Source organism: Neodiprion pinetum, chromosome 4, assembly GCF_021155775.2.
Source record: "Neodiprion pinetum isolate iyNeoPine1 chromosome 4, iyNeoPine1.2, whole genome shotgun sequence".
Taxonomy (NCBI): domain Eukaryota; kingdom Metazoa; phylum Arthropoda; class Insecta; order Hymenoptera; family Diprionidae; genus Neodiprion; species Neodiprion pinetum.
In genome coordinates, this window is record NC_060235.2 from 17,589,663 (window position 1) to 17,616,783 (window position 27,121).

At 35.8% G+C, this 27,121-nt stretch overlaps 1 protein-coding gene across 16 annotated transcripts; it reads left to right on the forward strand.

Moving 5' to 3' along the window:
* Positions 1 to 24: 24 nt before the first annotated feature.
* On the forward strand, positions 25 to 26,344 carry chb (chromosome bows). Of its 16 annotated transcripts, none has more exons than XM_046624815.2 (29): positions 25 to 165; positions 1,030 to 1,521; positions 3,688 to 3,793; positions 4,213 to 4,384; positions 4,681 to 4,857; positions 5,217 to 5,293; positions 12,134 to 12,165; positions 12,269 to 12,356; positions 14,349 to 14,423; positions 15,372 to 15,529; positions 15,619 to 15,855; positions 16,150 to 16,403; positions 16,492 to 16,670; positions 16,968 to 17,093; positions 17,531 to 17,641; positions 18,078 to 18,110; positions 18,229 to 18,327; positions 18,411 to 18,594; positions 18,695 to 18,929; positions 19,508 to 19,573; positions 20,032 to 20,363; positions 20,453 to 20,756; positions 20,871 to 21,040; positions 21,140 to 21,278; positions 21,369 to 21,501; positions 21,750 to 21,930; positions 22,007 to 22,232; positions 22,703 to 22,909; positions 23,014 to 26,344. In XM_046624815.2, exons 2-29 carry the CDS (start codon positions 1,333 to 1,335, stop codon positions 23,215 to 23,217), a joined length of 4,494 nt encoding a protein of 1,497 aa, XP_046480771.1. In that variant the 5' UTR covers positions 25 to 165; positions 1,030 to 1,332; the 3' UTR covers positions 23,218 to 26,344. The 16 variants fall into 16 exon arrangements, with proteins under 16 accessions (XP_046480771.1, XP_046480774.1, XP_068991826.1 ...); XM_046624818.2 differs by having other exon boundaries at positions 22,007 to 22,217; XM_069135725.1 differs by having other exon boundaries at positions 21,780 to 21,930.
* Positions 26,345 to 27,121: the final 777 nt, after the last annotated feature.

A 27,121-nucleotide genomic window follows, 5' to 3' on the forward strand; every position in this document is an offset into this window, starting at 1 on the left:
GCAGACGCTCAGAGATGACACTGCAATCGCCAGCGCCGTAGTTGGACGATGCGAGGTGTTTCACAGTTGAAGCCGAAGCTATGGTCAACGAAGCTCTGTGGTGCAGCAAAAGTTAATAACTTTATATTAAATAGTCTGTTCGGGATAGAAAGAGGGATAGCCAAGGTACGTAAGTCTCTTTTCTGCGTGATGAAACGCTCCGTAAACAGTTCTAAGTACGAGTTTCAGACGGGATATTTTACGTAACGTCTTCCACGATACCTTGCTCCATTTTTCAGTGACGGTTGGTGACGGTTACTCACCGTCTTTTTCGTGCGGCGACGAATTTCTTTTTTCTCGTTGTATCCCTGCTTTTCTCTCTGTGTGGGTGTTGTGTGTGTGCGTGTGTGTATGCGTGCGTACGTGCGTGACTGTGTGACTGTGTGTTTATTTTGTTTTTCTCTTGTGGCTTTTTTTCCACTTTTACTCGGAGTTTGAGCTCGTTTTTAATACACCCGGTAATTAGCCCTTCGTCAAACTTGGTGAGGCTCGATTCGTCAATTCTTATATTCTCTATCCCTTATTCGCTCTCTCGCTCCTGTTCTATTCAAATACTTGACTAGATTGTCTTTTACCGACGTCACTTTAGCCGTAAATTCATACCTTATATGTACCTCGACGATATTATTATATTTCTCTCGCGTATCATCACCTCGCGTTCGCATGCATTCCTATTCACGTTTCGTTTACTCCTTCTGGCAGAATTCTCCTACCAGCATATTCACACATTCGGTCTATTATTGAGCTGGGTTACACCCGTTGTTTAAACTGTGACCTGTACGGCAAATTCGGCCTTAATTATTTAACCACCTAGGTTGTGAATTAGTCGTAATTAATTATGTTTCTGATCCTGATATCGATGCAGAGTTAAAATTTTCCTAAATAAAGCAAAAACATAATCAAATCTATAAAGTAATTAACTGGCCCATGGCTTCGGTACTTTATTAGTGAATCAATGGCAAATTTTGATTATTTTGTAATATTTTACAGGAGGATGATGCGTTGTTTCATTAAGAAACAAGTGCAAAGATACACATGACCGTGACAGGATGAAGTAAACAACAACACGAAGTGAAGGGATGTTCGCACAGCTGTGATATTGTAATAATAGCGACAAAAAGGTAAATTTGAAATTTCTAAAAAAAAAAAGTGAAATCCATGGTGTGCGTCTAGTTGCGAGATGTGCGTGCTTACAAAGGATACTTGTTAACACGTTGGCGTGTATCTGATGACAATGTTGTAGTGCAAGTTAAAAAAATTGTGTAAACTGGTGAAAAAACAATCTTTGCAATAATGGCTGGCAATCCAAGAGACATGGATGCCTTCATGCCACTCCTGTCTACCACGGATATTAAAAAGAAGTTGAATGTCGGTAATTTGCTGATCACGTATCTCGGCGACGATGATAAAAGCATCGAGTGCCAGGACATTGGACTCTTCATAGACAATCTCGTGCCTTGGCTTCACAACGGAAATCCAAAGGTGAGTCAAATGTGTTGTCGACCAAAATAGGGGCGTGATTCTATTCGTTAGTACCTCAGCATCTGCTTTTCATCCTTAATTTTTAATCCTCACTAATTTTTCCTCACCCGATATCGTACAAAGAATACAGTCTTCAATGATCCTTCAAGATAAATCATGACTGGTAAAATAAAGAAAAGTTTGCAGGCTGTGGATCAGGTAAAACTTTCATACCATGTATGTCAAAGTATCCCATGGCAAATTTGGTCAGTCCACTTTAAACTGGGTATTAAATGTAATCCAGGTTTTGGGTGACAGATTTTATCATCAAAATACTACAGAGTTTTTTCAATATTCTAATACTTAATCAGCAATTACCGATGAATTTTAAACACCAAAATTAGTGAATTAATTAGTTGAATAATAAAATCTGATCTAACAATTTACGCAGAATCAGTGAAGAAACAATTTCATTAGAAAAAGAAGTAGCCCAGTCTGAGCCAAATTTATGAAAACAATGTTATTCGAACATCTTTTTAACACGATCCACTGGAAATTGTAGAAATAAACGTAGGCGAAAAACGATCGTGAACTGATAATCTTTCCCATTTGTTTTAATATTGTTATCGTAGTCAAAATTAGACCTCAAGTTCGTGTGCAGTAACCGACGGTAACAAGGTGACAATTTATTAATAACAGCGGTCAATTCTATTGCCCATAAATCGTGCCATCATATCGCAAAGTATGTGTGCCGAGTACACGAAATTGAAAAATGAGTCCTAGCGCCTGTGACGTTTTATAACAATAAGAAGGCGGCGAGTTGTCCTTACTAAACGATGCTCGCAGTTGTGTCGGTGGATAAAAACCCACACACGCTTGGACACTGGCTGGTAGATGAAATTGAACAGGTTTTACATTATTCATGAATCATGATCTCCTATCTCTCACACATCTTGACACACATGCATTCACCTTACCCAACATGACTAGAGGTAGTAGTATTGTGTTGCCTTGCCACATGTACCATTCACTGCTATATTTAGCGTTGATTTTTGTTATCTGTGTCACCTCTCGGATTCAGCATCTTCCTTCGTTATTTTTCACCACCACATCCTTTCCCCCTGCACATTTCGATTATTCCCAAACTTTCAATTTATTATTAGGGTCGGACAGCCGCGAGGGGAATTAAACACGAAATAAAAAATTCTCCAAAATTTATCATCAAAACATTTATGGGTATTCTTGTAAGAAGAAAGATACTAATTTGCCGCCTCTGTTTTATGCTTTTTCATTTAATTACATGTCATGTATTGCGGAGATCTTCCCACGTGGTTTGACGATTTTTGCAAACCAAGTACAACGTCAAACTTCATCAAAGTATAGCCTATGGGCTTCTTTCCTACAATCTCGCCCACACGTCAAGTTCTAGCTGACCAAGATTGTACTCATTTATTTGATGCATTAAACGTTCCCCCACGCAGCATTGTGCTCCTGCTCAGATTTCAACTGGTCTTGTAATACTCGAGCTGACAATTGAGCGGTCTATGCCATTAAGCATAATTGTCTGCTATTGATCATCCCCATAAGTAGACTTATTACTTTTGAATTTCCTTTGTCTATCAAATTATCATCGATCTTGCCTTGTGAAATTTTGATATTATTAGATTTTGATTTGCAATTTAGATGTTGTTATAAATTATCTCCCTTTCGGCAAGAATATTTACAAATTCATCCTTCTTTGGCATATTTTATAATCGTACTTACAAAATTCTCACAAGGTCGTCACATCTTTCACCAACTCAACTCCATGTGCTAGATGCAAACAATTACATCATCGGGGAGTGGCTCTTGTCGTTTTCCACATACATTTTTATTCTTCTTTTTTGCTCAAATATTTTTTAACGAACATATTCACGTGTTTGTCTTGTTTTTCTTCATTTTTTCCACAAACAGCTAGTAAACATGCTTGTTTCGCGAGAATTAATTAGATAAAGTAAAAGTAATTGTCTCTTAAAGCTGGGCAATTAAGGTTCCGTTCATTCTTTTTTTTTTTGTTATATTTAAATGCTCACATGTGATTAAATTCATGCTTAGTAATTAGGTGTATAATGATTTTACTAACTGAATAATAATTCAAAATACGTTTATTTTACATTATTTTTCCAAGACGTTTTTTCATTCCCCCAGGTTTGTCAAAATGGTTTGGACGCTCTCACTTATCTTGCCGATCGTATGGGCCCGGATTTTAAGCCTTATATATCAACAATCATGCAGCCTACAATCGACAGATTGGGTAAGCGATAAGAAAAGAATTTAATCACTATGTTGATATACATCATTTTTCCTTTTTACTAGCGAGAAATTAAAAACAAGATAGTGTTTACTAACTTCTGGTTGCAAATGTATTTCTAAAACAAAAAACGTAAATATTTTGTAGTACGTTTGAGAATCTCAAATTTCCGTATTTCGATTTCCTTGTCGCACTCTGAATGTATCGATAATGAATGAATAGAATCTAATCTAATCAAAGCTAAATGGTTTAGAGGAAAACTCGCTATGGTTTCAGACGGTTAATGCAGAATCCGTATTTTGCTGAATCAATTTCCGCGGCATAAAGTAGCTCAAATAAATAGACAAACAAAGTTTCGGTTGCATTTGGATATTAACGTTCAGACAAATTACATACATGAAAATTTTTCTGTTACTTTGCAGGAGACAGCAAAGACACAACGAGAGAAAAAGCATCGCTTCTTCTCCTCAAGCTCACAAATCGAGGCTGTTTAACGGCTCAACAACTTTTAGATAAACTCCATCCAACATTCACTCACAAAAATGCCAAATTGAGAGAAGAAGGTCTGGTTCTCCTGACAACGTTGTTAGACGAGTAAGAAGTTATTGTTTTCTAAAACGTACAAGAATCAGATTTAAAATAGCCGAAAGATTCAACCAGGTTATTCAAAGCCCTAATGTCCTGATAACGATCAGCGATGCTTCTGAGCTAATTATCACGGTTGTCAGTCGTTTGTGTAGATTAAGATAAAATGAATTATGGCTGGTTTAATGACCTTAGAGAAAAAAATACTTGCGCGTTGAATTTGTCAAGTATATAGGTAGGTTTTTATCTCTGCATAGTTATAATGAACCAGAAATTAACAACTATCTTCTTCTGATTCGTTTCAGATATGGCGCTGACGAAATGGCACTATCCGGAGTTATTTCAAACATAGTCAAACTTCTGTCCGATCCGACTGAAAAAGTTCGGGAAACTGCGCTCAACACTGTGGCACATGTTTACAGACACGTTGGCGAAAGATTGCGGCATGATCTACAAAAGAAGCACAACGTGCCACAGGCAAAGTATGTCAAATAACAAGAATGGAAAATGTAGCTGTAGTTTTAAGCTTTTATTACTCGTGTTGAATTAATATTGTTTTCTGCACGACAAATAAATGCTCGCATAGTTCTTAAAATCTTGATAACAGGTAAAGCTTTGGGCCACGACAAAAAACTCGGAATCAAACGTATGTCTAGCATCTCTAGATATTTCATTATTTTTCTCTCTTCTGTTTTTCTTTGCCTTTAATTTTCTTTAATTCAAATGCAATGATTGTTCCGTATTTTAATATTAAATCTTTTTTCAACCAATCATGATCCTTTTATTCTTGTTTACAATTATTGTCACGAAAAAATTCACATTTTTCCTTTACCTATTTCAGATGGCTGTTACTAATCGAGAAGTTTGATCAAATAAAAGCTGCGGGAGATTTATTACCATCAGCGATGTCGTCAAAGGGTGAGTACAGATTTAAACATCTTTTCTTCTCCTTGTACTCGCGAAATATACCTACATCCTACCGCAGAGAGTTGATCCGATGTAATTGATCTGCCAAGCCCACCTTCCAAGTTACATAACCAAATCTCATATGTTCAGTGAACCGTCTTGCACGACGACAGCATAGATTTCTTGAATCATTCATGAAATCAATCTAGGGCCCCCACGGTATCGTCTTACTTTGTATTAACGCAGGAAAGGAGTAATGATAATAACAATATCTGAAAAGTGATCAAATTTCAACAACAGATATTTATTACTTGTTGAAAAAACTTGTTCGAAAAAATTTCGCCCGTGCGGTAATGATGCAAATCTGTTGAAATATTGATCAGGCGATTTTGAGTAGGAATTATTTTATACTTCAAATGGAATTAATACACGGCGGATTTTTTTTTACCTTTTGTAACTTATGTCGAGCCTCTTGTCCGTTCCACGTAGTTGACATTTTAATCAGTCGCTGTATAGGCTGCTTGTTATGTAGAACGTAATAGAGGCACATAAAAGTAGGAAAAGCCGATTTGTTGGTTGTACTTTGTTATTCAGGAGGATGCAGACACACCCGTACTGCAAATTTCGTTTCTCCTTAGCATGTTAAGTATCTGACGATAGCCAAGTTAAGAAACGTGACGTATCATTGAATGTGCCTTACATAATTACTGTTACAAAAGCCATTAAACAGTATTGAAAATTGAACAAAAAATTCATGCATACATATTGTGCTTAATCTGGTAACTTATTGATTAGACTAGTTCCATCGTGACGTAATTATCCGAACTTTATAAAAATGAACAGTCCTCCAAGAAACTCAATTTAAGGATATATACCAAGGGTGAAACTCATAATTAATCAAATATATCTGTTCCATGATGTGAACCTAAAATTTCACAATACGTGGAAGTCTGTGTGAAAATATTTAACCACACTGAAGAATGTATCGCACTAATCTTGCAATTCTACATAATTATGCTAATCAGATCATTGAATGTCTCTACGAAGGCAAGTTATTCATTTTTGCATATCTTTGTATATGTATAATTACGAATTCTGTTACGTAACATTTGTAATTATCATTTTACGACTGCACATAAGTATATATAGGTGTAACGTATAGTCCTAAGAATGTTTGCGGAAATAATCAGCTTCACAAAAGAATGGGGAAATGGAAAAAGCATAGAATGAGAGAAACTCTGATACTTCTCACAAGCTTGCATTAAATAAAATAAATCGTTCAATTCTTTTTTAATAATTCTCAAATGATATTATTTTCTGAGATGCTAAGATTTGATACAAATCTTAATATTATGGTCTAAAAGTACATACTTATGCTCCCGAATCTACCCTCAATTGGAAATTATGTCATACAATTGGAATAACTTTATATTAAGGTGCGGCCATCTCGATTGACGAGATTTGATATCGAATAAAAATCCGTACATGCCATAGATGTAAAGATTTCTTTTCCCAAATATAAATGAATAAAATCATTCCTTTACTATTCTTCAAATGTTAGCGTGTAAAAGGTGGTAAGAAGATGAAAGGGAGGAAAAATCGATACTCTATTCGCTATTTTCCACGCAGGAATTGTGTGTATACATATGTATACATATATTTGTGTATATGGGCCACCATACGAATATTCGCTTTACCCTATCTAAATGTTTGCAACCACCCTACCCTCTAGAGATGTACATACGTGTACAAATACATATACTATGCACTTATGCATGCATCTACGACATACGCGTCATTAACTTCCCCCTTCGTGTGCAACGCAAGTCCTTCCCTATTCTCTTCTCCCCCTTTTCCTCTCACCGCCCTTTTACTTATATCCCCGTTCTAAAAGTACGGTGAATTACCACGCCTGGCGGGGGGGGATTCCCCCCATATCGGACCACGGTGATACTTCTTCGTTAGTTATTCTATCCGCATCGGCAGCGTTGTGTCCCTGGCACATGGTTCACGCACGCCGATCGTGGTTCAACATCGCGCAGTTTGATCGCGGGATTCGGCCGGTCGAGTTTATGTTTCTTTTCTCGTGTAAATATTACGTATAATACATACTTCCGAATAATTTACTAATGTTTTTGTTTTCTTATATATTGGTGGGTTTTTTTTTTTTGATTTTTAGGGGGTGATTTATACTCATGAGCTTTTGTTTCTTTATCATTCATTGCACCGACACTTGGTATATACGTATTGGTATATAATTTCTTCGTTTTTTTTTTTTTTGTGAGTGTGTATGTGGATGGGGATGAAACTTCTAGTTTTCGCATAATCAACACCGTTTTTCAGATTGTATACTCGTATTTTAGGGGATGCCCTGATCGATTTCAATGCAACGTCTATTATCTTCAAATATATCAGTCCACGTATCGCAAAAGTGAATAATGCCTCAAAAGCGCGATTCTGTATGGCGTATGCAATTCTGAACAAAAACACTGCAATTAATTTTTATTTGACGCAGAAATAAATTGCATGTTTTCTACAAAATCGCAATATTTTGCTTTATTTTGATATGTACGCGAACGTCGAAATCGTCCAGGGCACCCCGCTTGATTTTCTCATTTTCAAAGCGATCGGTTCCATGGTAATATAATTGGGAAAATTTCATTTTCGGAAGAACGATCAGTCGAAATCATTGCATCGTCTCTGTGATCTTCATTCATCTGGATCAGTATTGTGTAATTTTTAAGTCATTACACGAATAATCTGCATCGTATGAATATGTTTTATTAATCAGCGATCGTCGTCGTGTCGCATGATTGAATTTCGTTAGGTCGAAATTTTAAGGTTCAAACAGTACAGCGACTAATTATCCATTAATGTGTGTTATGATGCACGAATTACATATTGCGATAATCGTACCGTTCAGTGATGCTTTCATTGTGCAATTTCGAGTTCGCAAAACCGTCGCGATTCGATCTGTGAATTAAATAACGCGTGGCGGTGTTTTTCTCGTCTTCTCGGGCTTCTTTTTATTCTGCACCGCTTCGTACGGCGATCGACGAATACATTCTTGACCAGCGTGTTGTTTACATTGTATCCTTTCATTGTCATAATTCTATATCGACGCGTGTAAAAATAGAACGAAGATGTGCAAGAGTTTCTCTCAAAAATTAGTAATTTTTAACCGGCAGCTTTAATCAGATATCTTTCAAAGACTGTTAAATAATTTATCTTTTACCACATACCGAAAATACGGTTTAGTATCGGCTAGATTTGCATATCTTTAAAGAAGATGAGAGAACGATGAAAAAACAACAAACCAATGCTGGGTAGATACGTAATTCTACATACCAGCTTGGGTGTAAATGTACGTTTTTGTGATTTTTTTTCGCGTCAGCCTCTTTCGACTTCTGTGTTCAGCAAATTGTAAAATTCATCGCTTTCGACCGTGCAATTTCAACATTTCTAGTCACGTATGATCGGACTAAACAGGTTTATTAACCTAAGAATTTTATCGACATCGCGACGTACCGCATAATTGACGCGATGGTTCTCTCACGTAGTTAGGAAAAAAAACAAAAATTGTCATACGGGATTTTTCGACTATATTCTTGCTGTTCTCGGTATTCGTATTATACTATTTTTTTTTTTTTTTTTTTTGTTTTATTTTCATTATACCATGCGAAGCCCAATTCCCTGAGTATAATAACGGCATATCAAGCTTCTCTACCACTACAAAACACCACGTTTAACCGTATATATTTATTTATTTATATGCGCTCAGTTCATTCGCATTTCTGTCAACCCATCTCAATTATTTCTCTTCAGCAAGCCAAGGAGTGGGTAAAAATAATCTACGGAGACAAAATATTCATCAAATTAACCGCGGATTGTCTCTTTTCCGATAATAAAACAGATGTGTGCGCCGGTTTCGCAATGTTTGATCAGCCAGCTAGCTTGTACGTACATACATCATACCTAGCGTGTATGTATTAATCATAAGGGACAAGCGATAGGTGCGGTACAATATAAACCCGTATAACATCGAGAGAAGAAATTTACCTGTCCTATATGTGAGGATGATGATGATCATGATACGAGATGTGCTGCTGCGACGTCACGTACGCGTGAATTTAACCTCAGGAATGTTTCTCGTATTCAACAAGTATTATTATAATTATGCATAACAGAAAAAGTATAATAATATATATATATATACTTGTAAGTATGTAGATTCAAACCGATGTTTTATTGTGCAATCTATAAAGAAAATATTTCTCTCTCGATGTGAAACGTCGTCGTCGTCGTCGTCGTCGTCGTCTATTCGTAATTCGTATCTATGCAATCGAATAATTCATATTTACGTACACGAGATGCCTTTCTTTGTAACATCTGCTTATGATATACATCAGGTATTAATTGTCGATGATGCAGGTATACATATGTTTATGCTCATTTGCTAATTACGATCAAGTAGGGAGTATGTATAGCCCCCCCCCCCCCCCCTCCGTCAATGTTTGAACGCAAAACGACGATGTTTTAGCAATCGACGTCCGCGTAATAAGTACCGACGATTTTCTCACTTATTCCTTCTTCTTTTTATTCTTATGAGAATACCGGATTGCGAGGATCGTGTTCACTGTAATTTTAATATTGCGTTTTTTCGTCTTTTCACTTCTCATTCTTTTTTGTTTTGTTTTGTTTTGTTCTTCGCTTATTATTCCGAGTTATTCACGTGTGTAGAAACTCGCGTTTAGAAACTCTTCTTGCGTGGGTCACGAACAGGCTGTATATTCTAATTTTCTATTCTCTCATTATTTCTCTCTAGGTAATCATTATACAATTCCTCAAATTAACGGTTTCTTCTCGTTTTATTTCAATTCACCGTACCGTCGAGATAGAACAATCGAATACACGTGTATCGAATTTACACATGTACATACGTATGCACACGTATGAATGCATATCTATTTTTATATACAGGGTAGCGTTGAAGGGGGGATTCTTGTGTGAGCGCATGTTTTTATTTTTATTTCATTTTCTAGAATTTTTTTCTAATAATCTCTTAAGAATTTTGGAATTTGGATTTTTAGGGGCGGTATATAGAATTTGAACTGATTCAAAAATTTTTTATTGCAAAATATTACGAAATGGTGGCTGTAAGCATCAAAGCGTGCTGTTTTTTTTTTTTTTTTTTTTTTTTTTTTTTTTTTTTTTTTTTTTTTTTTTTTTTTCTGCTGTCGCCCGGATTTCTGAAGTTTCAGGTATCCTAGACAGAAAATTCAAAAATTGTCAAAATATATAAATATAGCTATGGTTTGCACTACAATCGTCTCATTTGGTTCCATTGAAATTACTTAAGGGAATAATGTAATGAAAAAAACGTGAAAAAATAATACTTCAATTTAACGTCATGTGAAATCGCAAATGTTTGCAAATATAGATATGATTATAGTTTGGATCATAGCCATACTCACATATTTTAATAATCTTTTTGAATCATCTGTTTAGGACAACTGGAACTCGAAATATTACATCAAATGGCAAAAAAAAAAAAAATACTTTACACTCTTATGCCTACAGCTATCATTTTGTAATAAGATTGCAATAAAGATGTTTTAGAAGATGTTTCAAATTCTACATTATTGACCTCAAAAACCCAAATCCCAAAATGAGTCAGATTTTTAGAAAAATTGTTCGTTAAATGGGAATAGCAAATTTTTGTTTTGTGAATTGCAAATTCTTGCACGCAGATTTTTTTTCCCTACCTTATATGTATAACAACTTTTGAAAAAAAGTAAGATTGGAAAAAAAATGCATACCTAAAATTAATTCAACATTGCAGTGCAGACAATTGCGAAAGTTTTAATTGAATCTTGAATTGTTATTGTTAGATTCTAGCCTGGAATATTGAATACAATGTAGCATAGCTTTCACCGTATTTCACATGAAATATAACCAAACGTGGCTGCTAGACAATAAAATATTTAGTTCCATTAAGAAACTTCATTTATTCGGTGTGCTGCTCTGTAGAACCGATGGTCTAATCGTATTTAGTTTTTCATTTTTAACAAAGAAATTTTCTATTGTATTTTACAAAAATTAAAACTGTGTTAAAAATTGTAAACTTGAAATAAATTCAAATCTGATCCTTGGTCAGCGGTCAGTTCAAAGTAAAAAAGCGTGTAAATAAATAAATAACAGTACCAAGATGATCGTCTCAAACGAGCACAGATGCTCGCGACGTGGATTAAAAAAATTTCCAAGCATGGATAAGGGGATATGGGATCCGAGTAGCGCTTGGATTCTTCAGTGGGACAACGTGGTGAAACATCCCGGCGCAAGAGCCAGAGGATGTCACTGTGACATCCATAAACCACCTTGGCTCCACCCTGACCTAGGTACTGGCTGTTGTTCAGGCAGAGAAGATTCCAATATATTTTTTCAAAGATTTATCAAAGAACAATGCTACGCAGGAATAAAATGAGATTTAACGAATTCAAAATCAATCCACATTGTCCTCTTTACTTATTTTTCTTGTTTTATAAACGAATGGGAGAGTGAAACAGAATATATCACGTTTCTGCGATTCGTTGGTCCTTGTAGTTTTCCTTTTTTGCTTAGCAACGGTATTTCTTCTATGTGATGAATCAATCGTTCGGATAATTACACACGATAGATGATGCTTTTAGGTATATAGACTTTTTTGCCACTGCGATCAATTCGTCATAGGCTCTAAATCTAGATTAAAGTCAATTGGCTGAAGGAGAATTCATTCGCTTTTGAAGTCTGACAGAGTGTCTCAACTTCATGGTTGCATCGTTTTTTAATATTTTTCACTTGGATTTGTTTCAGCAATGAAAGACGAAGATGAAACAGACCGAGCGGTAAGTGAAATCTCATTTCTTTTTTCAAACGATTGATTTATGAAATTGGTGCACATTTTTCCCCGTTATTCCATCAATAATTGCCAAATTTTTTTCCACTCAGATCAAATCCGCTCCTGTGAAAAGATCAACAAGCGCCGTGCAAAAGCGAGGACAGTTTGGACCCGCCAAATCCGTGCAATCAACTCCAGGTATTTTTTTATTCCGTTGTCGATACTTGTTATTACGGCAAATAAAATTTGATCATATATTCATCAAGCAGTCACGAAAGTTGTTAGAGTTGTTTGCATTTGTATTCATTACGCATCTCTGTGAGCACGCTCTGCTATCGTATTTCTTACCTCGCATCATCGCTACTACATTGATTGCTATTAACTTAGTATCCACAAATATTCGTCGTTATGTAACTCAGAGAAACGATTCTGATCGATTTTTTTAATTCGTATCTCAGGTTTTTTACAACAATTTGTGGGTTTAATAGTATATTGTTTCTAGTTTTGGCATGGTTTATTTGAAGCATGCTTTAATGTCAATCATACGCTGACGTTGATTAACGGCTGAAGAAAATATTTAGAGAAATTGTACTGAGTGAAAAGTAGAATTTATTTTCTGCAAAGTAACTTTATTTCGCAATATATTATTGAATCTTGGTGAGCGGTCAATTATATGTATAACGTATTTTTTATTAACGTTTCGGCCCGGATATGGGCCCTCCTCAGAACGATTAATTTATTTAACTGTCAAGAACAAAATACATTTTTTATAAGAAAAGTACAATCAGACATTAAATACTATAGATGTAATACTCTTAAGGCTATTGTATATTATAGGTTGGTGAGTAAAAATTGATTAATTGTTAAAAAAGATAGGCTTAGAGAGTAATTTACCTTTTTATAGGAAGAGGATTAAGATACAAGTCGAATTCATAAAATACAATTTGTCGAGCCAAAGTTCTTCGAGTAAAAGTAGTCATTGTCGGCTCCTCCGGTTGTTTAAAGTGTAGGAGTTACAAATTGGAGGTAATTAATTAAAAAAACTATGTATCATCACTGTCTATATGTCAATGTATTAAAAAAAGTTTTAAAGAAAGGTTTTTATAGCAGTTGAATTAGTTTACGCAATGTCCAAGAAAGTGGTATTGGGATCTTTGTGACCCTGTTCTCCATGTCTAACAAAAATTTTGTTGAACCGATTGGGTCAACTGGTGAATAACGACTGATGGGAGAAACAAATATGACCCAGAGTGAAGGTGAACCAGATATAAACTTATATAAGAAAAAAACAAAGAAATTATGTAAAAAAACTGTGCCATGGGGACAATAATTTTATGTGTATAGTTAAGGTTAAACAATGTGTGATATGTGGGCGGAGATTAGCGGTTTGTAAATATTGCTAAGATGTTCAACATCTTGTCTGAGGTTAACGGAATTAGTGTGTCCTACAATATTGCACATTTCTAGTAATAACCTTTTATAATAATTAGGTTCTTCACAGAGGATGTTTGTATTGTCATAGCTAAAAGTATGTTGTTTATTGGTCACATGTTTTGTTAGAGCAGTGTGACGTTCTTCATTCTCATGTACATCGCGTTGATGTTCTTTGATTCTGGTGTTTAGATGGCGGCCAGTTTGTCCGATATAAACTTGATTGCAATCATTGCAAGGTATTTTGTACACAACATTGAATCGTTTGCCCATGGGGATCCTATCTTTTCCCGTATCAAAGACTATTTGTAAGTCTTTTGAATTTTTTCCCACATTTTTGTACTTTTCTTATAAAAAATGTATTTTGTTCTTGACAGTTAAATAAATTAATCGTTCTGAGGAGGGCCCATATCCGGGCCGAAACGTTAACAAAAAATACGTTATACATATAATTGACCGCTCACCAAGATTCAATAATATATTATCCACGAGGTCGAGAATTCTTACCCTTCATATTTATTTCGCAATTATCTGAGAGAAAATTATGTTCAACTTGAATTTTAGCGCTACATAGAGTAGTTTGATCTAATCTTAAGATTTGATCAAATTATTAGAAGTTGATCAGACTGATTCGTACATGTGATGAAGCAAAAACAAGTGCAATCTTACTGCTTATCGAAATTGAATAAAACTAAATAAAAAAGATAAAATTAATAGCGATTGATGCAAGCCTGCTAACTATTCCCCTGTATAACACAGCTCCGCCTGGTAGTACAACGTCTACGACGAAAAGGGCACCTCTAAAATACAGTTCATCCGCAAAATCAGCGGCAGGTACCTATTATTATTGCAAAATAAAAAAAACTTAGCAAAAAATTTATATCCCTGTCATAAGTATTATTATTGTCATTGAATGTAGTATCGTTCATTATGGTGGCTTATAAACTGTAAAGGTAGTGTCGATTAGCGTTGAGGTTTTATTTTTGTTAACGTTATTGGATGTTGAGAACGAATTTGTAAATAGATACATACCGATTGATTATAATTAATTACGTCGTATTTATTAGAGTACAGAGATTATAAAAAGTATCCAGTTTCTCAACCTAATGTATCAAATTGTTCGTTTTATTTGACATGAGGAAATAGAAAACGCTGCTTTATATTTTTTTTATCTTAAAAAAAATAATTGCTGAATAAAGTTCTACTGTCAAATTGATTCAAGGAGTTTTTAAACGTTATAGCCACCATAATATAGTATCAACCGAACAAAATAGTTTCGTCCAGTTTGAAATTGTGTCAAGATCAAACATTTGTTTGTTAGTGGAAGTTGAACTACGTATTTTTAGTCTTTACTTTAGACTGTTAAAAATTTTAGCGGATTAAATTCTTGACCAATCAATGAAAGGTCAAATTATTCTGTTGGTTGACAAAAAATCATTCAAATACCGACAAAGCCGAAAGCATCCGTCTACATCGTCATTCTACACGTCTTATTCACACATCTACATTTGTTTTTGGAACGATTCTCAAAAATCTTGGACCACAGTATTTTTATTTTTCTTTGAATTAAGAAGTATTTGCACATAATGCAATCTTTGTCATATCAAATTTCATCACTTGTCACGCTTTGATGCTTTTTGTGTTTTTCTCCTCACCTTTCCATAAATTGCTGACACATCGACACGATCAATTATTATCAGGTCACGGAAAAAATTATGGTTAGGCACAATTTTGTACTTTGCTAAAACGGTTTCCTAATTAGAAATGCAAAAATTTCTTCAGGCCAAGCTGGCGCTATCGACGAAGAATCTTTCCTCAACGCGTTTGAGGATGTACCGGCAGTGAAGTTATTCTCCGCAAAAGATTTGGAGGAACAAATGAAGAGCATTAAGGATGTAGTAGGTGACGATAAAAAAGATTGGAAGCAGAGAAACGAGAGCGTAAGTTTGGCGATCAAAAGAAAAATCGCATAAAAAACCGAAAAGACAAAGTCGACACAAAGTGCTGAACAGATCGTTTCATTTTCCAGATGAAGAAACTGCGTGGTATATTGATAGCCGGTGGGGCTAATTTCGACAATTTCACAGAGTGCCTGAAGAACGTCCAAAGATCGTTTGAAGCAGCATGCATGGATCTGAGATCGCAGGTTGTCAAGGAAGCGGCTATAACAGTTGCCTTCCTGAGCTATCAACTCAAAAATAAGTTTGCCAGTTTTGGAGAATGTGTATTGCCAACGCTTATCAATCTCATACCCAACAGCGCCAAGGTAAGAGAGTCTCTTAGAGTAAACGTGTGTGTGTGTGTGTGTGTGTACATACAGCTAATTGTTCAAGGTTATATTTTTACTCATTTGAAACCGTTTCTCTTTATGGCATTAGCGCAATGTCGCTCGTTAACAACACGCAGAGTCGCTCGACATGGAATCTAATTATCGGGTCATTATTTCCACTCTTTTATCCTGCAGAGCATCGTTTTTAACTACGTTTAATAGCCTTGAGTTCACATCTGCTGAATTTTCCCAACTTCTTCACTATTTTCATACGTAATGTGGTCATTTCAGGTCATGGCGACTTCCGGCGCTGTTGCTGTACGATTCATTTTGCAGCACACCCACAGTCCCAGATACATACCGATAATTACGGCCAGTATGAACAGCAAAAGCAAAGATATCAGAAGGGCGTCATGCGAGTTTCTTCACCTGATACTTCAGTGCTGGGCTACGAATGTGCTTCAGAGACATGTAGCCGCTTTACAAGAAGCCGTTAAAAAAGGCATCGCTGATTCAGACGCCGATGCCAGAGCAGCGGCGAGAAAGTAAATTGCAAAAATTGATGTCTTTCTTATATTTTTTTTTTTTTGTTGTTATTCTCATGCCTGTGATGTTAATTTTTTTCTCCGACAGGTCTTACTGGGCATTCCAAGAACATTTTCCGGAACAGGCTGAGGTTTTGCTCAAGAGCTTGGATACCAGTTATAAAAGATCGCTCATGTCTCTGAGTAACAGTGGCAGTATCAACAGTCTAGTTGGCAGATCTACCAGCATCAGTCCAAGGGTTCCTAGACCGACACTCAGCGCTGCAGGTAAAATGTAAAACTCTGTAGAAAGAATTGGATGTTAATAAACAGACGTTTTCCTCTCCGGGCAAAAAAAAAACATTGTTTTAAAAAGAAAGAAAAAAAAGTCCTCAAATATTTGTGGGAGGTAAAATCGATGTAAAAATAATGATGAACACTTTTTTCTCGCCCATTCATTATTCTGAATATCTAGCTGTGCGCACGACAATCACGGATCAGTGGGTTTTTCTAAACTAAAAGAATTACGGTTTTTTTCTTACATGCTGCTTTTGGACTTTTATTACCTTATATTGTAACATAAAGGTAGTACAGAAAACTTACACCATGGTCAGGCAGGATTGCATGGCCCTCTGAGAAGGACTCCGTCTTTGCCTAGATCGTATCGTCAGTCTGGAATTCCTATTCTACAAAGACCTACTGATAATCATTGTAATTAAATTGACAAAAAAACAATTTCACGCCTATAAATTATGTAACCTGCTAATTGACTTGTGTAGATCACTCTTTCCTTCCATTAATCTAACATTATTTTATCCCTTTTTATGTATTTACCTACTTTTTTTAGACGAAATTTATATTTTCGATCGCTTTTCTTTGATTTATAAGTAGTAGAAAATTTATCTGTATTATATTTTTATCCGTCAACGTACGTTGGTTTGTTACATCTTTAATTCTTATTTCGATTCATCGCGCAAGGTGAATAAGAGTCCTTAACAGTTTGAGAAGCTTGGAGGTAAAGAAATAATGTCAATGTTATCTGTACACCCGATAATTCCCAGTAAATTATTCGGCATGTTATATTCCGCTTTTGTCTCGATCCTGGCACCAAGAGTAAATCTAAAAATCTTGACACATCTCTTCTCTAGGCCGCATAACACCTGACGCCAGATCGACAAGTGCGATAGATCTACAAGCAGCTCAACGAGCCAAGGCGAGAATGGTTTACGCAAACATGTATCGTCATAAAGCAACGCTACGTAAGTGATTGTGGTAACAAATTTTTAGTTTTCCTTACTACTGACCTGTGTTTACGATTGTAAGTACGGCTGTGTATCTTAAGTCATTTCGTTTTCCTTAATAGTCTCCTTTCATTCCTACCCTCGCTATTACTGTCTACGATTATATATTTTCCTACATTGTACATTTTCACGATTTCCGTATGCTCAATTGTGCTCTTTACTTTATCTTATTTAATCTTCTTATACCGCTTTTATCCTCGTTTTCACTATTGATTTCTACGATTGTATGTTTTACTACGTCCTTATTTTCCTGAAACAATTGTGCATGTAACCTTATTCTGATGCCCAGATTCGAACTAAATAAAGATGTATGTACATATATATTAACTATGTAAGCTGTACTTTTATCACATTTTTAATATCATGCTGCCGTTGTCGCTGCTCTGGATCCCAGATAATGATATTAGTAATCAGCGAGGAAAATCAGGTATAGATCCAGTTGTGGCCTTCACATTTTTTTCACCCCATGGTTCGATTCGAAAACAGTTTTCTTGTCCGTATCTGGCAATAAATGGTTATAGTTTCTTTTTTTCAATCCTGCTTAGCTCGACCAGCCAAATCTCCGGATCCGCAAAGTGCTGTCGCCAGTCCGGAAAGAATGGCGAGAACTAGAACACGGGTTGCAGGAGTGTCGCAATCTCAACGTAAGCGAATTTCGATTAATTGTATTATGCCTAGCTGTATTTTTAATTGCTTTAAACCGTTTCCGTTTTTCCTCCAATTACAGCCAACAGCAGATCTGGCTCACCATCTTCGAGATTGAGCTACGCGACGTACAACAGGGAAGGGGGAGAGTCTCTTATGGCAAGACCGAGAAGATTGTCCGGACAGGGAATAAGAAGTACCGGAAACAGCAGAGAACCGAGTCCGCAGCGTTTTGGAATGGAAAGAAGTTTCGGAAGTAAATTACGGTGGGTAACATCTATCGTAAATTGGAGTAAAAAAGAAAAGGCATCAATGATCGATGAACAAAAGTTTTCAAAGAAATATTTCGTCTTGTCTGGATTTCAGAGATCGAAATCTTCACATGTCTCCCACCGACAGGCCTCCGACTAGGCCGGTTATGGCGCAAAAAATGCTCCAACAATCGCGAGAGGCGGAATCAGCTCTTGCCGATGCTCTAACATTCGACAGTATTGATAGTTACACCAGAACTCCAAGAGGCAAAGGGGATCACAGCGACGACAGCGAAACCAACAGCATTTGCTCGGAGCGCAGCATGGACAGTTTTCGGCGGCCGAGCGAAGTGAGTAATTTAAACATCATAACATCAGTTTCTTTTTCTGAACTCTTGGATGCTAGAGCAAAATTAAAGGTTCAGACAATATTAACATAGATGTAAAGTTCAGTGACTACTCGTTTGTACATCATATATACGCCATTGTCATTGTCATTAATAATAATAATAAACATGTGATTTTTATATTTCATGTCATCAGACGCCCTGATTCTCTCTGTCTTCTTTTGATTTCAATACTCGATTACTCGGTTTTTCTCTTCTCTTTTTTCAATTTTGTAATTACCTTCCCTTCGTCTATTAATTCTGTCGTTACTTTCCTGAAGAACCTTTATGTATAGTTGAATGTTTCTTGTCAATCATCGTACATGGGAGAAAAGAAAGAGTACAGAGATAATATAGGTAAAAATTATATTTTGAAGCTTGACGTGCATTAATAAATGTGGCTAATGCATGTTTGGTTTTTTTTTTTTTGTTATTCTGTTGTGGCGTGTTTGTTTGGTTGGGACTAATGTGACGATGCGTTTGCTGTGACTTCGTTCGCTGTGACCTGTTCGCCCCTTCCATTCGTCCAATGCATTCGTTAGTCGTTTTCATGGAGCGGATCACAACAAAGATTGTATCGCGATTTGTGGGATCAATCTATCCCTAAGGTTTGTTGTCTGTTATTGGTTTGTTTATTTTTTGTGTCTTTTTCTTTCTTTTTTTGCTAAAGTTTATACTTTCCCCATTCTTCATCGATTATCTGTGATACATTTGAAATTCAAAGTAAGGAGTATCTTTTGGAACTATTCAAAAATTACCTGTAGCGAGCACGTTATTTTTCCTAGACAAAGACGAAATGGAAATTGAATAATTATCCAAACTATTCTTAACGTTGGAATCGTTCCTCTATTCAACTTACTCTATTTCAATGTTTTCTAGCTGTTCTGCTTACATTACCTTTTATTTCTCTGATCCACAACCGTTTTTCATACTGTTATCAATAAAAACAGATCACGATAATGAACAAAAAAATATTATTGAGACTAAGGCACAATGCAACACCTTGAAAGTATACCTGAAATTAAACGGTTACCAAAGTCTGATTTTTACCCACTTTTCTTTGCAGGATATTAAAGAAATCATTGAAAATTGTGGTCGCAAGCATTGGGGCGATCGTAAAGAAGGCCTGCTTGGTCTTCAGCATTTTTTAGCAAATGGAAATACGTTGACGGCGACGGAATTGCGAAAAATAACGGATATCTTTGCGAAAATGTTCATGGACTCCTATACTAAAGTGTTGAGTTTATTCCTGGATACGTTGAACGATCTGATCGAGAGTCACAGCGAAGATTTAGGCGATTGGTTATACGTGTTGTGCGCCCGGCTTTTGAATAAACTTGGAACGGATTTGCTTGGCTCGATACAAACTAAAATTCACAAAACCTTGGACGTTGTAAAGTAAGAAGCTTGTTTTGTGATAAAACGATTATGTTGATCGTAAAGTTTATTGATCATATTAATAGATTTAATTTTTTTTTCGCTTACAGAGAACAATTCCCAGGAGAACAACTCTTGCCTACAGTATTACGCTTCTTGACTGACCCTACACAGACACCAAATTCTCGGGTCAAAGTAGCCACTCTCACTTTCATATCGCAGATCGCCGACACGGCCGTACCGTCGGCTTTAAATAGTTCCGCAGCCTCGGCTCTAGCAAGATTGTTGGATTGGACAAACGACATGAAGAGTCAGGATGTCAGGAGGCACGCTCAAAACGCAGTTATAGCACTTTACAATTTGAATACACCTCAAGTGACAATGATACTCTCTGATTTACCAAAACCTTACCAAGTAAGTCGCGACGATCGTTCCGCTGTATTTAGTAACTGAACAAACGGGAGTCGCATTCGATTTCCAAGTCACGATCGCATTCGTGTTTCTTGAGTAATTATGACTGTATTTTAGGAAGCAGCATTGACCCTGGTCCAAAATCACCTCAGAAGATCATCCGGATCTAGTAATCCAGTTTCTCCCGGCACTCCGCCTTCAAGAATGCCTCATTCCCCAGCTCGAACAAGAGTTGAGACTGATATCGATATGGATGACGACCATTTAAACCCCGAAGAGGTTTACAAGTAAGTATCTCGTAGCATGATATGTTCAATAGAAATGGGAATACACCTGTCTGATTTTTTCCCAACGAAATCTCAACAAATTTGTCGTCCGTTTCGCAGATCGTTGAGGCGGACAACGGCAGAAATTCAAAATTACGGTTTTGAGCGTCTTGAGAAAGCGACGACCAGCAAAGATAGTGGTATCAGTAACATGGCAGACGTGGAAGAGAAAATGGAAGGGCTGGCATTGTCGAATTCAGTGAGTAAAGCGAAATTCGAGTGGCAAACAACGGAAATAATATCCGGAACTTACCGCGGTTCGTCAATTAAAGGGATACACTTTTTTCAGGGACGCTCGTCGTCCGTTTCTTCTCCTACGCAGCGAGGCAGGCCCGTCACGAACGTGGCATTGAACGGCTCGAGTGATACAATCACCGGTGATGCAGTGCTGCCGCAGGAAAACAACGGATACAAGACACACGGTAATTTATTCGTCTTTATATTCTGAACTGCAAAATCTGCGACACCCTAGTGGAAATCTAAAACTTGGGGTTATTTACGGAACCAGAGAGCACAAAAACTTCATCTTCATCTCCCGGTGTTTTATCTACGCGCACAAGTCTCTCGGCACGATTCAGCTCTTGAACTGATAGCATTTCTTAATCTTTCTCTGTGCTCTCACATTAAATTGGCTATAATTTGTATGCCTGTCCCTTATTTTCAACGCTAGAACACCAAAAAAACACGGTGTCTTCACCAGATTCAACGAGCAGAGGGCCTGAAGTGTTGGACAACCTCATGAAGGTACTTCAGGAAAACGTTGGTCACGAAGCAGAGAAAATCGCATCTCTACAAGAGTTTCAGGCGTACGTTAGAGACGGTGATGTGCCATACCTAAAAGATAACTTCAGGTAAGTTTATTGTAGACTTTGAGCTACAGGGAAGCAAGCGATAGTGTTCGTAATTTCCGGTTGCTCTCGATTTCAGGAAATTACTGAGGTCACTGCTGGAAAATCTTGGCAGTCCCCATAAACAAGTACAAATAGAAGTACTTCAGGTTCTTACAGAGCTACTCAAGTGCCCTGAACTGACAGAGTCGTTTTCAAAATTCATCGAACTGATCGTTCTCAAGGTTTTGCAAGCTCACAAATTCGACGACCCCAATTCTGAAGCTTCCTCCGGCAGCAGTCGAGCCCTGGTAAAGCAATTAGAGGTATCTGTGTTGTTTGTTTGTTTGTTAATTCGTTTTTTCTAGAAGTAGTTGTTTGCATTTCATTTACACATTGCGCACAATATGTATTACCTTGTAAATTACTACAAGTGTGTTACGAATTAATCCGCATGTCGAATACGCAATTCGGCGGTTCGAACGAGTTATTAAAAATCAGTGTACTGTATTGGATGCTAAAAGAACGGCTGATTGCAGATGTGTAGTATGATTATCAAGTTGGATTTTTTCTTTGTAACTGTTAGAACCACTTTTGTCGGCTCTTCAAAATTCTCCTGCTAAGTATCAGATTTATATATATTCAATCTTTGTGTCAAATTTTGTAACTTGTAGCTTCTTAGTTTTGTGAAGTATCCGTTTGAAATTTTTGCCGCTTGGTGCGTTTTTCTTTCCATTGTATCTTTTTTTTTCCTTTTTTTCCCCATATAAAATGGTATGTTCTTTTTTAATCGCAGGTACTCAGAATTGCGGAGAAGTGCGCGGCGACAATTGTAACCGTACTGCCGCCGGATCAGATAATAAAACTGATTCAAATGATAATATCGACTGAACCGTATCCTAAGAATATGGCTGGCATTAAAATGCTTCACAAGATAGTCGAGCACTGGGGCGCAGACGCCATAATGCCTCATTTATCGAAAATCATGCCTGGCCTGATAAAGGTGAGTCGATCTCGATGTTTCAAGATGAATGCGTGATGTCTTTCCAATATTCTTTGCGTAATTGATCGGTGTAATTTGGAAAAAAAATTTATCTTATATTGCAGGCTTACGACGACAGGGAAAGTACCGTGCGCAAAAGCGCGGTCTTTTGCATGGTCGCAATTCATGCCGCGGTAGGCGAAGAAGTCCTGATGCCTCATCTCGCCTCGCTATATGGAAGTAAATTGAAGCTGTTGAACATATACATACAACGCGCGCAACAGGCTAATAGTCAGCCGGCAAGCCCACGTAACAACAATAAAAATTAACCGATAATCAATCAAACAACTCTCAGAGTGGCAATACTCAAACGATTCGCTCGATTCGGCGCTAAACATGAGCAAATGTTGTTCGTCAATTATCTCAGTAAATCAAATCCCTGAATGGAACTTTCATGTTATGAAATTCTTATACAAGAAGAGACATCGTCGCTAGTGCGGTGAATCAAAAAAATAGGGATACCGGGAAAACGACCGATATCAAACTGTCGATACACAATTTTCGAGTGACTTATTTATAATTAAAAATAACATTTTCATAATTTTGAATTTACAGTATTGTATTTGTTACTTTTGTGGACTATTATTGTTATTATCATTATTATTATTGTCATAGCATATTCGTATCGTCAAAAGGTATTTCGTGATATTATATTCTACACATTGTCATCCGCATGAACAACGGGATTGAAATATCTTGGAGAACAACAAAAGGAAGGAAAGAACTAAGCGTATATATGCATATATGGAAAATGTAAACAAAGGGAAATTCGTGCCTACGATGATACGTATATTCATTCGATTCCGCGTGGTTAAAGTTTCTCTAAACTCACAACGTTTAAATTAAAATTCCTTTTTCTACCCCTTGTGTGTTTTAATATGAACATAAAATGCTGAACATTCGAAGAGGCCCTAGGGACTACTTATACGATACTCACATTTGTACTTCTCCTTATCGGAGGATTGCACGCAAATTTTTCTCTAAAGAACAAAAAAAAACTAAAACGGGAATTAGTTTTTTTTTTCAGACAGACACTCGTAAAGGCACTCGTTATTTATACTTCGTACATAGTTGTGATTGGTTTCAATGGGGATACCTACAAGTATACGTAACATCTGTCAATGCATACCTGCTGGACCGATCCCCCCCCCGTCCGGAAATTGAAATGGGTTTTTTTTGTCGTCTAGCGTGACGCTGCATCATTGACTATAATAATGCCATGATTTTGATTTATGAATATCTATTATTTTTCTTTCTTGTTGATTTTCAAATGTGTTGTCTTGTATTCCTGAAAGAATCCTCTGAGTTGATGATGAAGAAAATCATACTCCGTTGTGATCATATTTTACAAATTATGAACAGTTTATTTGTAAATAATTTAATTTGCTTTCATTTCTATTTTTATGTTGACGTAACGTTGTCAAATTACAGTTCATGGTTCAACATACCAGTTACTATTAGAAGTAGTTAGATTGTTTTTAGGCGGCTTGTGTGTGTGGGCATTATTTGATTGACATTGGAAAACTGATGCATAATAATAATTATTTTTTATTTTCAACAATTTTTATTAATATTTATTTAAAATTGATGGAAACATAAAAGGGAAAAAAACTACAACACTAAAACAAAAAATCATTTGGAGAAAGTACGTGCAATATGTTGATTTAAAAAAAGGAGGCACCATAAAGAATAGTTTTGGTAATCTCGATTAAGAAGACATAAACTAAAATGGAATAAAATCGAGGTAAACAATATCCAAACTGATTCTTATCAAACTGAGTTTTGTTACACGTGTATTGGGTTGTCTGTGTTTTGTAGTAATATTGGGCTTGGATAAGATTGCAAGATTGTGATTTTGGTGGAGAACATTATTTGACGTGACGCGAGTAGAAAGGAAAAAAATATGGATATTATCCGTCATATGTGCTAGTCAGAGATTCTTAAGGGATGCATAAAATAATGCAAAAAACACTAAATATTAGAGGCGTATACATTGTATAGTCGGAAATACGTATGTAAACTTAGATAAGCGAGAGAGTGATAAAAAATGAAATTCGTTTTACGAAGATAGTAAGTAATTAATTAACAAATCAACGAGTTGCCAATATTGAAAAAAAAGAACGCAAAATCAAACATAAACGTAACATTATACACATGCTCTACACATACGTTTAATTATTTCCTGTGCCATTAACTACTTTGTTTTTCTGTACATTTTTTCCCCGTCTTTAGTATCTTGTAGCATCATTTTTCCATTTTTTTATTGTTATTACAATAGAACCTCGGTTATGCGAATTAATTGGAATCGAGTGTATTTCTGATAACCGAAAATCAATTTTTATTTTGAGGGATGATAATATATACAACACAAATTTAAATTGACTAACAGTCTATATTAAACATCTAAATACGTATTGAGCCTCTTTCAAACACCGAATGCTTATTTTATCACTTTGGTTTTATATAGTGGTCCATGATCAATTGACGAACAGCTGCTACACATTTTTTGGCAAGCAACAATGTATGTTTGGCATCAAAAATGTATTTTTTCAGCCAACGTTCGGATAATTGACAGTTCGGATGAATGAAGTCATAGTTCGGATAATCGAGGTTTCACTGTAATCGATAGATAGCGGTATACCATGTAATTATATTAATAATAGTAGTAACAATTTAATGACATTCGTTTAATATACCTTATATGTAATCTAACTCAAAGTTTAAAACTTTTTAAAATCGGCCGCGAAGTGCCAAAGAAACAATATTGTGTAACACGAAAAGGGCGACACTTTTAAGTTTGGTGAAGAAAAAACGGTGACGGACAGAGAAACAATTGAAATAACTACTCCAAAGTGTTTGTGTGACATTAGATTGTAACGTTTAAGCAGTCATAATATTATTTAGAATTTACATAAGCCTTTGACGTAGTTAAGTTAAATCGATTGATGATCGATGTAAATACACAGTTACAAATTTGTAATTTATAAAACTTCCTTCACGTACTGAGAGTTGTCGCAAAACTTGCCAAGACGACACGGCTGAACATAAATGCGACATAACGTCTATGAAAGCTTTAGTGAAGGAGGGGATCAATAGTAAATGTAGTTCGAGATTCGTTTTTGTTCTTATTTCCTTTGGTTATTATCAGTAATGAAAGAAACCACAAATTTCATAGATATTTTGAGTGTTACTAATTTCTTTGTACACGTTGCACGATGAAACCATAGTGAAAAATTTCCTCGATATTATATCTCATATCGGTATATTCGACTGAAATTATAGATTAGATTAGAAGTTTGAGAAGAAAAAAAAAACATTATTTAATTTTTAATATTTTTCTTTCTTTTTCCTTTTGTATACATCTAACCTTAACAGTGGCATTTCCATGAAGTATTTCTTCATCTCATATTTATAACATAGAAATAGAGATATAACGACAAAGAAGAAGGAGAAGAAAAAGAAGAAGAAGAACAAGAACAAAAACAAGACAAAGAAGAATCTATAATAATCATTTTCTATTTAAAAAAATATAATATTAATATAAATGTACCAGCGTACGTAAATAAAAATTTTAAAAAAAGTAAATAAATAGAAAAGGCCGTTATTCCAAAGGGCATCTTTGCGCTGAGTCTCTTGCGTAGCACGCCATAAGTAGATTGAAAATATATAAAGAAATGAATAGATCAATCAAAACAGGCAATGTCATTGAAAGAAACAGGAAGTGGATTCTGTTGGGCTTGGAATGAAAAAATAATATCATGGCAACAATGTCTTGAATACACATCTCGATGTTTACCAATTGTGTATATCTGTATACCTATATATATATGTATATTTATAATATATAAATATATACATATACACTGACCGTCTAATAGTAGTAAAAAGTAAATAAATGATTCGTAAGAAAATACTAATATAATAATTATTATTATTATTTATGACATTACAATGTTAATTAGCTAGTAACATAATTAATGTAAGGTTGTGTAAAAGGAGGAAGGAAGACTTGAAACTTTGAATGGGTGTAATGGCGAAAGCCTCGTTAAAACAATTTATGATTGAAAGCTTGTTTTGTTAAGTTTTTTGAGCACTATGATTATTATTGTAATTCATTATTATTAATAATACTACTTAAATTAAATGTAAGAAGTGAGAGAAATAAATACAAAT